The sequence below is a fragment of the Dendroctonus ponderosae genome, unplaced genomic scaffold (assembly GCF_020466585.1).
Source record: "Dendroctonus ponderosae isolate FM_Combo_2020 unplaced genomic scaffold, Dpon_F_20191213v2 Dpon_F_20191213_1, whole genome shotgun sequence".
NCBI lineage: Eukaryota > Metazoa > Arthropoda > Insecta > Coleoptera > Curculionidae > Dendroctonus > Dendroctonus ponderosae.
Window position 1 is genome coordinate 62,810,807 of NW_026017110.1, and position 12,233 is coordinate 62,823,039.

The following is a 12,233-nucleotide window of genomic DNA, read 5'->3' on the forward strand; positions in this document are numbered from 1 at the left end:
GATGATGGCGCTGTTGTCTCGCCGAAACGTTATATAAAATAAACGATTTTTTTTTATTTCACACTTTGTCTGAAACCCAGGAAGGAGAAGAATATAATAGCAATTACACGCAATCAGGAAAATAAATCAAAATGAAGTCTGCAATATTTACATCTTTATACATCGGCTGAAAAACTTCTTTACCTCTGAACAGAATTTCAAATAGCTTAAGAGACCTTGAAAAGTGAACCTATTAATTAATTGACTAATTCTAGTGAACTTATAAAAATAAAGATATACCTGTTTCTTGGCAGTTTCCAATATCGCCAGTGTCGGTACTACTTTCACACGAATCTACCACCACATGAACCTGAGTGCCCTGCCTATCCCCCATCTTAACCAACTGATCATCCGATGGTGCACTGGACATGAGATCCCATTGTCTCAATGTTTCTCTATCAATCAAAAAGCTTCCCTTCTTTTTAATTTCCACCTTGGATTTCGCAGCTTTCTTCGTGCCAGAGTCGTTAGACTTGAATAATATATCGTTGACATAAGTTACTTCCCGAGTTATCGCTCTAGTAGGTTTCTTATGAATAGAGTCTTGATCGACATCTATGGTATCTAAGTCATCCATAGATTTGGTGTGTCTTTGACTCACTGACCTCAGTTGTTCTCGCCATACAGAATCTTCTTCCCACAAGAAGCTTCCTTCAGAGACTGAGTTTTCTCGATTGGTTGAGTCGTGCACGGTGTTTTCATTAAGAACATTTTCGAGAAGTCCTTCTAGGGAATAGGACTTTCGAACCATGTTTTCGTTACTGGTTTCTTGATGATACTTATTAGTTTTTCTGTTTAAGAACAAATTCCTCGATTGTAAACAGTTGGTGAGAGGTTGAGCGTCCTGCGATTTGTGCCTCTTAAGGGTGTCCGATTCGTAGATGTTTTTCTTATCTATGCTTCCGGATTTATCAGTAAGGTTGAGAAAATCTACGGACACAGACCGTGCTTCCGCTGCTAGAACATTTGGAAAATGGTCATCAAGGCTACTTTCCTCATGTCTGTTACATTTGATGGGATTAATTATGCGAGTTATATCGCGCTTACTCCCATTGATACTTTCTCTTTGATTGTTCAACGTCAGGGAATTTTCTAAACTAGAAATGGTTCCTGATAAATCCGAGTAGTAGTATGGAACAATTTGCGGAGCATCTAGTTGAGGGTCGGAAACATCCATGCCACCAATAACTGGAGTAGATCTGTTTGAATTAACAAAGAAGCTGCTAATTTCGGCTGAAACCGAGCAACTACTCTCTGGTCTACATCTAGGTCTGCAGTCGTCCGGAATGGAGCTTGGAGATGCAAATCTCTTTTTAACGGGATTGGCATTGTTTGACACTTCTGCGAAATCTGGCCGCATCGAGTTTTTCGCAATTAAAAAGTTCTCATATGCATGTCCGTCCTCTCCTAAAGTGCTTAGCCTTGCTTCTTCTGTTAATTTCAGTCTTTCGAAATACTTCTCTACACTTTTAATATCTTGAACTTCGCCATATTCCGTAGGAGTACTAAAATCCTCAGAAACGGGCATTCTGCTGTTGGCGGTTAGAGAGGAAATCGACCCGCTGTTTGATGATAACCTACTAAGTGTGTCATGGCATTCTAGCGATGTGTCTGGACCTTTTAGATCTCTCAAGGACAGGAAGCTCGATCTCACATCAGAGCTTCCTTTATCTTCCTTAGCAGGCGGAGTGTTATTGAAAAATTGGTCGGAATTTCTTCTAGGAACAGTGACGTTCCGCCTCTCTTTTGTGCTGCGAATGGGAATATAATCATCGTCATCAAGAGGAGGTGAGCTGGCTGGTATAGGAGGCGGCGACACCAATTCACTGTCAGAGCTATCCTGAAATTCTGGAATAGTTTTGCTAACACCCAAGTAATAAGATGCTGGTCTGAATGTATCTGACAGACTAAATCTGTGATGATTCGGATTTTCAGACAAATCTAAATCTTTCGAAGCTTCGTCATCGGCATCGCTACTATCAGACTTGTTTTCCTGAGTTTGCTGGCAAGTGGGGCTTTTCAAAATATCAGGAAGCTCATTATGTCCGGTCGCATTATCCTGTTGTGTACCCTCCGGAACTTCCATATAAACCGGTTCGATTTTCTCGCCACTGAAGCAAACCATCTCATATTGTTGCTGATCATTGCAATCAAAGTCATTCGTTGACTCCATAAGCACACTGTCTATGGTCCTTGTCATTTCAACGTAATGATTCTCTTCAGAATCGTTGCCAAGGCCTGGAAGTGTGTCGGTGTCGCAATTTGATTGCAAAACACTAATTTTCGGCGACATGGGCACATAATTTCCTTCCAAAATGGGCTGCTTCTTCACAGCAGGACTTTGAAACTCCGATAGAATGGCTTGTACCAGTGCACCACTAGATCTAATGTCAGTTGTTATAATAGAATCAGTGAACTCCTCTGATATGGATATTTGTGCAAGAGAAGGTTCAGGAAGTGCATCTTCTTGGTTAGTGGGGATAGATGTGGATGTAGCAGGCTCATCAGGGGGGTTCAAAGCAGTGGTAGAAGTGAGTGATGCATGTGTAAGTGAGTCAGAATTATTCGGAAATGTGTCCATGGTCCGTCCTGCCTGTGTGTGCTTGCTTGATTTCTCCCCATTTTCTGAGCCCATAAAAAATTTACATCAAGAAGTAGTCCATTGCCATCTGAACTTTTATTAAACTGTTAGTAATAGTTATGAGGGTTATTTTGAAGTGTTAGTTACAGGTAGATAAGTTTTCAGGCAGGAAGGACCTATAGAGACTACTCCCAAAGAACCGACACCAAGTATATTCTAAACAAAAAGGATTCAGTCCTAAAGCCACTCAATAAATTATCATACTGTCTTTATGGACGACTATCTAATGATAAGTGATATACAACCTATACAATCTATAGAAAATGTGCACGTACCTTCATCGTCGGAGGAATAGCTATTATATTGGACTAAGTTATGCACAGAACGTCTGTTTGTAATTGAAGATTTTTTCTGCTTTTTGTCGGAATTGTAGTTTTGAAGCAGTTGCGGATTTTCTTTGCCGACTGGGTATCCTCGGTAGGCTTGAGCTTGCGCTTTTCTGTTCAAAGGCGACTGAAGCATTCGTTGTTTCCACTCCAGCAGCCTTTTCATTGATTCTTCTCTCTGAAAAATGGCGGAAATCCCTACTATTTGGCGGCAGAATTGATTACAATGCTCCAATTTTACATGCTTTAAAATGAAAGATTTCTGACCTTTCGCTCTCCTTCAATTCTGGTAACATTTTCCTCAAATGCGTTATTCTGCGACAGGCGGGCACTGGCGGATCTAGTAAACTGATCTTGAGCTGCATTTTTCACAACACCAAGAGTTTGCTCAGGTCCCAAGACATAATCCCGAGAAATTGTATCATTTTCGATGTCTTGGGCGCAAAGCAACGATCCCTCACTCAACGCGCTCCTACTTCTAACGGGCTGAAGCTTGGCTTCTTGCTCTCTAAAGGGCTGGTTGTATGTATAGGAATTTGGCATGTCTAAATTATATCTGTCTCTATGTTGTCTGTGACTAGAATCGACGGGATGATAGTTGACCGGCATTTTCTGAAGGTATTGAGCACTTTTCCTCATTTTTTCAGCATACGTTTCTTGGGAATAAAAGTAATCGTTGTCTCTTTGAAGTTCCTGCGAATCAACATAGTAGCTGTTGGACCTGGTCACTGGACCGCAGTCTTTGGAGTACATGTTAATATCCAGGCTGGATTTCGGCCTGGCTTGTTGAGATACGGGAGCCGCGGACGGAACAGTTTCAATTTTATAAGGTTTATATTCTAAAAAGTCTGCACTGTGCGGCCTGGATATGGTTGGAACTGGTGTTCTTCTCATTGAAACTGCAGCTGAATAGTGAGGTTTTAAGGTCATATCAATAGGAGGCGGAGCATAGCCCTTTACTACAGGGTAGCCTACATTGACTGTGGGGTATCCCTTTTTGAGCACATTGTCAGCTGCTACAGGGCTCAACGGTCGTTTATAAGCGCTTTGCTCAGTATATACGTCTTCATAGTCCGAAGGGTTTCGGTACTTTGTTAAATTGCTCCGGCCGTAGGTATCTGGCGTTCTCCTATCAACATTCTGTGGACCTAAAAATAATCTGTCGCTGTAAATGTATTCATGCGGGTTCAATGATCTTCGGTAAGCATTCGAGGGGCTTTTGGCATCACATCTTGATCCTTGATAGCTTGAGTATGTCTCCAATATTTCTGGACCTGGCGAACAGTATCCATCAGTCAATCTTCTCGGTTTAGGGGGCGCATTTGCATACAGGGGCTGGTTGCATTGGCTCAGCTCTTGCTGACTAGAGTTGCTCAAATCAGTTATGTTACTAGATGTGTGCTCATGCACATGGCTGGCCTTCATATGATTGCCGTAAAATGCGTTAATTTGTCCTGCAGGAGTATTACTTTTGTAACTGTTGGGTTCCGCGCTTTGTGCCATTTGTTGCTCTTTGGATGGTTCTCTGGAAAATAGCAATATTATTATCTATAGATGGGAATGGCATTTGACTTACAAGTTGTTTTGGAGATTGCAAGCCAGATTCAGCACATGAATCCATTGCATCATGAGATCTTGCGAATCAGCAGCCAATATGTATGTACGCATATTGGCGTGTTCACATTTAAATGCAAATTTTCGATTGATTTTATCGTCTGGGCCGCACACCGACACTTTGTATGATGGAAGTAAAATAGAACCTAAAACTTTCTCCTCTTGTAGTCCTACAAAAAATTTCCTGTCATTACTGTAAATCACATCTGAGTGTATCATACAAACCCTTGTAATAGAACAGGCAATATTCAGACAAAACGAACCACCGCTTCTTCCATAGCATCAGGCCTTCAGAACCCTGCTTATGCAGCCACCCTTGAAATGCCACCGGGGCATTGGCAGGTCTTCTTGCTGATGGCGATCTTAGCTGTTTCTTCTCTGCTTCTTTAGCTCTCGACTTTGGTGTTAAAGCTTTTACTTGAGCATCTTTACTCAGTTCCTGCTTTGGTGTTTCTGGTGGAAAACCACCTTGTGAGATGGTGTTGTTGTTTGAAGTCTCCATGTGCTGTTGTGGTGTCCGTAGGGGGTTATTAATCTGTGAGGGTGGCTGAGGGTTAGATCTGGGCATGTGTTGATGAACATATTCATTCGAGTTAATGTTGACTCCATATTGCGGATAATGCTGGAAATGTCTATGCACTGTGGTGTGCAACACTTGCTGGTTGTTGATGTTTAGGAGCAGAGGCGACTGAATGGGGTGAGGGTGACTGTTGTTGTACATTTGGGGATGTTGGTGTACCATCGGATAATAGTGGGGGGCCGTACTATGCTGATGAATTTGTTGCAAGTTCGAGTCATTGTTTGGTATGTTCTGATTTGTTGCGGACGCATTTTCGAATCCTTGAAATTTTTTTACTTTGTCCATTTTGTTGGGATCAATCCTAGAAATAAACACGATCGTTAGACAATAAGTAACTATTTCGTAATAACTTTACATCAACGACTCAGTCAGAGACGTACTAATTAATTCTGAGAGCATATGTGGCCATTATATATTTGAAATCAAAACAATGGGACATTTTACCCAACAGTTTCAAACAATAGACGGTAATTTGTAGTGTTTTACATGTATTGAGGTTTCCAAGATAACAGAACAGTTAGTCAAGAGAAAGTAATGAATAGCATTTAGTTAAAAACAGTTTAAGTAGCATTCAATTGAATCGGTCATGTTATGCTGATTGACTCCTAATGGTCGAGAACCAGTGTTTACCATTTTACCTTAAGCATTTCATTCCGCAAACTAATATCGCCCGACAGAGGAAAACTGCCTTATAAACAACTGTATACATTCAAGACGCCACTTGAGTTGAAAGTGTGGTCTTTGTCTCTAAGATGAAAACATGTTTTAATGACCACTTTCGAATTGTTTATGAGCCAAATAGGCCTTTTCAACATCGAGGGATATTTCAAAAGCCGCTCTAATGACTACCCACTTGACTCTGTTCACAAAATATTATTTTTTTGCAGAAATAGCACACCCAGTTTCTCCGAGACTATTTAAATTTAAAATTCATTGCATATGAAACAGATTTAGGCTGCATCGACAACGCAAGCAAACCAAATGGTTTCAAAATAATATCCAAATCCAAACAATAATATTATTTTAACATAGTAATCGACGTGTTAATATTTCTATATTGGGGCCATTGAGGATATCAATTGGAGAGTAGTACCTATTTTTAGTAGCTGCATATTTGAAGCAGAAAATTATGAGTCGAATTTTTACTCTCTTTATAAGTACCTACATACAGGTAATTTAGATATTATTTTTTTCAAAGCTGCGTTTGATGTGAGTTTTGTCGCAAATCGTAAAATGACCCAAAGTTGGCGGGAATTTTAATTGAGTGAAAATCGTTATGGAAAATTATCTGCCAGGAAAGTGGCTCACATGAAGTCCTACGTTTTACGAACCGACACTCGCTAATTATTATACAAACTGATTTACATGTCTAAATGAAACATGCTTACCATTCCCAAATCTGCCACAAACAGGAAAACATGATTAGAGTTTCAGACAATCACTACAGCTCGTAATTTTTCTTATACCGCATTAATCAAAAAGCACATATTTTTAAAAACCCAGCACTAATTAGGTCACCATGTCTCTACAGCAATCGGGACGATTTTTTGGGCAAACGGGACATTTTGGGAGCACTAAGCAGGGAAGCAACGGGAAACAAGCCGTATGCGGATGTCCGGTTTTTTAGGGCTACCACTAAAGAAAGACAATATTTCAATATAGGGCCAAGAAAAATAATATCTGGATCCTCACTGCCGGTTTCAAAACGCGCTTGCGTGCTCAACATAGTCCAGTAAAATGCAGAAATGAACCGGAAACATTTTCTATATGCCTACCCGGGAGAATTCTTCTGTATGTTTGAGCGTTTGCCCTTCCGAATCCAATATATATTGAAAAATAATGCTCAAGGAAGCAAGTAAACTTCACGCAAGAAACCTATGAAAAGCTCTTCCGATCGATCACCAACAGGTTTTAGAACAATGTCTGGATATCGTTGTCTCGGTTACTAATTTTAATATCGTCTAAAATTCCTTCGTTCTTTGTACGAAACTAGAGGAATGAGGATGATTTTGAACGGCTGAATGCCTATTCTGACTGGTTTATAAGCTTGAACTTTTTCGTATAGGGTCAGAGAAAAAGAGCACGCTACGAAGACCTAAGAGAAAATGAGAGCGCACACATTTGGCTCTCACCCCCACGACTCAAGGGTTGTCGTCGTTTCCCTACTCGCTTCGTTCGAATGGGCATTTATTACGATTCAAGGTGTAATTTTATTTTTTCCTTTTTTCGAAACTCTGAAAGTCCGATTCGATTTTAGCAGCGCTGGGATTCAATACAACGTGGTTCACATGGAAACGACTTTCCTCGTTACGGTGTTTCGATTTTCCAATATTTCCTGCCGCTGTTTTAAGCTAAATCAAATTACGTTTAAAGATCCGATTGGCGACGAGGCCAATTTGTTCTAATAGAAGCTGCCGATAGTAGAAAGTTTTCTTAATGAGTAAATCGTAAAAATCCTAAAAGATATGCAATTAGCCATGAAATCGGAATTTAGTAGGTACAGTTAGAAATGTTTAGAGTGCGTAAAATGCCGAAAATTTATAACTGGAACTAACAAGTTCTGAATAATTTCATAATTATTATTGCTTCTAACATGCTCCTTTTGCTACTTTACATTAGGCCTAGGCAGTGAACGGAATGCGGTGTTTATCAAAAGAGTTAAGCTTTTGCCGGAAGTTCGTCAATTTTTTGGAATTCTAGGCCGACGAGGAAAATAATATCTTTCCAACGTTTCGCTCTTGAGCTAAAATCCTCCGAAGGTGCAAGTCATTCGTGTTCAAATCCCGTGTCAGTTTCTATGATTGTTTGGCAAAATTCAATTTTGCAACCTTGATGAATACGTTTGGAAAATTGGTAAATATAAATCAACGCACATGAACTACAGTGAATTCGTTTCGAATTAGTAACAAAAATCGTTCACCAAGTTTTCTGGCCAAAGCTTCTAATGGAAACGTGTTTGGCCCTATTGATTGTGCCCGATTAAATAATTTATGTCGCGTCCATGTTGACAAAATGAAATAAAACCGAGCTTTGAAATGCACGTTGAAGAACACTTACCTACAAGCAGACAGAAGAATAACGTCCATAATGGTCACGAATTAAGATAATCTGCACAATGTTAATCTGAATCATTGATAATTCTAAAAATACGCTGCAAATGTTCACTTAAAAATAAACTCTGATCAGGATTGAACAGACTACTTAGAAATGTATAGAAAATTTCGCTCGTTGCATAGAATGTTATAATAAAGTTTTGTTTAAGTTAACATAATCAGAAAAACAAACATTACACCATTTCACTCAGTCTTATCAATAATATGAAGCACTGACACACTTCAATTAAGGATTTCATTCGTTGGATTCAAATAATCTATTGGTGCCGACAGCTTTCAGTTTTAAATAAATTCAGATAAAGTATGGATGTTTGATTAGGGAACATCTATTTTTCGCGTATTCCAATAGCAGCCAAAAAGTTCAAAACGGCGTAAAAATACAGATAGAGTGTAAATATGTACAAGACGTATTTCCAAATGCATTAAGTAAGTGCTGAATTTCAGATGATAAACATTAAATTTGCCAAAGTCTGTTTTAATATTTATTCCGCACGCGGCTTTCAATTAAACATTAATCTTATGGACTATTAAGAATTTAAAGAAGCTTGGAAGTGATTAGTACAATTTCAACGCACTGACGGGTTCAAAGGAAATAAATCAACGTAATCAATAAAAGTGATCAATTTTCTTTAATTCAATTGAAAAAAAGCATCTATGCATTTGGCTGCCATGATGTATCTATCCGGTTTGCATCGCAAATAGTTACTGTTGATTTTACTATGAATTATGCTGGGAAAGCAGTTACATACTAAACATTGAGGCTTATTACTTGGGAAGGTCATATTATTGTTATTAGTCACTTCAGAGGTATGTGCTTTCAAGCAAAAATTCACACAGTAATTATCAGCTTGTTTGTGGAAGAGAATAAATTGTCGCAGAATCTCGATACCAACTTTCCAGTTAGGTAGATATACGAAAATGAGAAAAATTTGCTACATGGGCACCAAAATAAACCTACCTACGCGAATAATTTTCAAAACTGTGCCTTCCAAGAATATAGTTTTGGGTCAATATCAGGTATATTTGAAGTAGCATTTACGCCAGAGCTCTTCCTTCGTTCAATGCTTCATTGAGTAGATTAATTCTCAAAATTGATTTGAAATCACCATTTATCGGAAAACATGAGAATTGCAGTCCATAAGAACGTTGCATATGTTCATCACTTTGTTTCATTTAATTTAATTATTCTCGGTAATATTTGATCGATTTTTATAAAATAATCCGTATTATAATAAAAGCACATATGGAAATAGAAGAATTGCTATTTAAATGGAATACTGGGTGATAACTGTCTGCATACTTATGTGAACGTCGAAGAAGGACAGGTGTGTTTGAAATAGGAAAAGCCGCTATTACCTGCCTAATGTCAGTGCCCTTGTGAATATTTGGTCATTAAATAGCTGCGATCAAATATGCAAAAGAACCGTCACACACGAATTCAAACCCATTTGCCTACCTGGCTTGGCGGTAATAGATTCCTTCTGGTAAACAGCTTGGGGTCACTTTAAACTTTCAACTGAAATCCCGGAAGTTCTCTCACAACAAACATTTCGAACACAAGGATGAGCTGGGACAAACTGGGTGCTTTTTACACAGGAAGTTCAAACATTTGCCCATGATTTCAGTCAAAAACCACTGGCCAGCGTGTTGAATACGAAAACAGTTATAAGTACCTTGGTTATGGTACTGCAGTGTGCAGATGGGATAAAAGCGAGAACATGGTAAGAACAAGGTAACCATACCAGTGGAGGGGTGATGCTGAACAGGTAGGTATTCCACCGGTCACGTCACCTCCCCTCTCAAAAATTTCTCGTTTGTTGCTTAACAGTTGAAGTACCACGATGTAACACAGCACAGCCTGCTCCATGAAACTACACCGTGCAACTTACTGTACATAAATACCCAACTGGAATTTTTTATTTTTACATACACTCTCGATCTTGGCTGGCATCATTGGAAAATCGTGTATTTGCCAAATTCCATCACGATTGTTTTGTTTTTCGCTAAAGAGCCAAACAGATCAGAAGATCTGGAACTGATTTTCTACTTTTTCCAGTTCCCTACATTAGGAGGTCGCTCATCGCTCCTCGGACCTCAGACCCTGCACATCAAAGGAATAGAACAAAATGCGGACCTGTAGTCCATTATATAAGTCTTAAAGTAAATTAGCAGAAAAGTGTGCATTTTAATTGCAATTGTCTAAGCAACGTGACGCGTTGTTCTAAAGAATCGGCAATAGCAATTAAAGCGACTGATTTGCGCCTTCTAAATGATAATGTTATTTTAAGTAATGTAATGAAGAAACACGGAAAATATAACAAGTGACCGAGAAAATGTAAATTTACTAATTGCCTGACAAAAATTATCTGGTTATTTCCTTTCCTAACTAATTGTAAATGGACCTCAAGCGGTAGCACCGAGTAAGTATTGTTAATTAGCTGGAAACAAAGGCAAATTAAATATTTAGCAAGTCTGATCAAGCAAGTTAGTTAATAAAATGGCTTTGATTGACCTAACACGCAATCGGCTCGCAAAACTAGAATTTCGTGTCAACTCTACATAAAATATTTGCATTTGCTGTTTTGACAAAATAGGAGATATCTAAGTAAAACTGAACATTGTTTCATGCTAGTTTTGCGACCGTTTGCTTTTCATTTGAGAAGGTCTCATTCTAGACAATTTTTACATACCTATAGGTATATTAAAATAAATAAAGGCTTGCACAATGCCCAATTGAAAACATTAAACTAACTCAATTGATGATTGACTGAACATTCCAGTGGAATTTGATTGCTTTCTAAAAAGCAGCGTTTTTCCGGATTTAAGTCAGTTTAATGAATTTTTTCAGCAGGTTGTCTCCGGAAAGACAGGAAACTGATGTTTAATTAGAAAATCCATTTTACCCCTATTAAGATTGAAATGAAACTTGAAAAGACACGCCATTTTACCTCATTCGGTATTATATTTATGGTAATTTGGCATTTTATGGGACTGAATGCCATCAGCGTGTCTTGGTACGGGGGGTTTCCTTAAGTTTTGCATTCCGTAACCGAAGGAATCCACGCAAAACTTGCTTTATCTTTGTGACAGAAACACGGTATGCTTTTTATAAATTGACTACATGTGATGAATTAAGGTTGTGACTTATTCTGTGTCAAGTAAGTACATTCTGGTGCGATTAGTGAATTAACAACCATGTCACATTCCCATGAATTAAAGTAAAACTAGTTTTACAACGCGCGTGATAGAATTAAACAATAATTAGCGGTTTAAGATTCCATTTTTGTATCCTGCAATCCAATATTTTGTCTCGAATTTATTACCAATGCCTATCACGAGCGCAAACATGACTTATTCAACTCGTATACGAAGCGTTTTCGCTACTGTCCAACCGATTTGTGGAGGGACGCGCTAAGGTGTTTCACTTTCGGGATAAAAAGCCCACAAATCGCAAACACTATATTTACAAGGACAGGCGTGAACTTATGCTCACTTTGCTGATGAATCAACAGATACAAATATTATTGGCTATTTCTGATTGCGAAGGCTGACTTCCAGCCTTGCAGGTGTCCTCAGCTGGAATTTTTCGTTCAGCTGACCAAGCATTGTCAACCAATGAAAGCTACTGTTAGAGTGTCGGAATAATTATTATCTAATCCTACAAACGTGACACTTAGTTTATGATAACTGTAATAAGAAGCGAATTGTGACACTATTTTATCCTGCTCGATTGCAGCTTGTTCTGGATTGTTTATCATCCTGAATTGTAACTTTGATTTAAACAATTGCATTAAATTTGGCGCTCTACTCTAATCAGAACGAAAAAAATCAACATTAAAATCTCCACTTAAAATGAATGGAAATTTATGGCCGAACTGCATTCATCAGAAATCCTGCCGAAAAAGAGCGAATGAACCAAT

At 38.7% G+C, this 12,233-nt stretch overlaps 1 protein-coding gene and 1 long non-coding RNA gene across 2 annotated transcripts in view; one reads left to right on the top strand and one right to left on the bottom strand.

Annotated features, from left to right (window-relative positions):
• LOC109541025 overlaps positions 1-7,237 on the bottom strand; it is a gene marked incomplete in the record, with an annotated part of 12,281 nt that extends 5,044 nt beyond the window's left edge. The window contains 6 exon segments of the mRNA XM_048661145.1: positions 280-2,664; positions 2,956-3,184; positions 3,274-4,531; positions 4,583-4,790; positions 4,846-5,501; positions 6,589-7,237. Of these exon segments, the coding sequence (XP_048517102.1) occupies positions 280-2,664; positions 2,956-3,184; positions 3,274-4,531; positions 4,583-4,790; positions 4,846-5,501; positions 6,589-6,620 (4,768 nt within the window).
• Positions 7,238-9,887: 2,650 nt separating this feature from the next.
• Positions 9,888-10,647, top strand: LOC109541027. The gene is made up of 2 exons (XR_007280348.1): positions 9,888-10,034; positions 10,370-10,647. It is a non-coding gene; the product is annotated as an uncharacterized LOC109541027 (long non-coding RNA).
• The last annotated feature ends 1,586 nt before the right edge of the window (positions 10,648-12,233 follow it).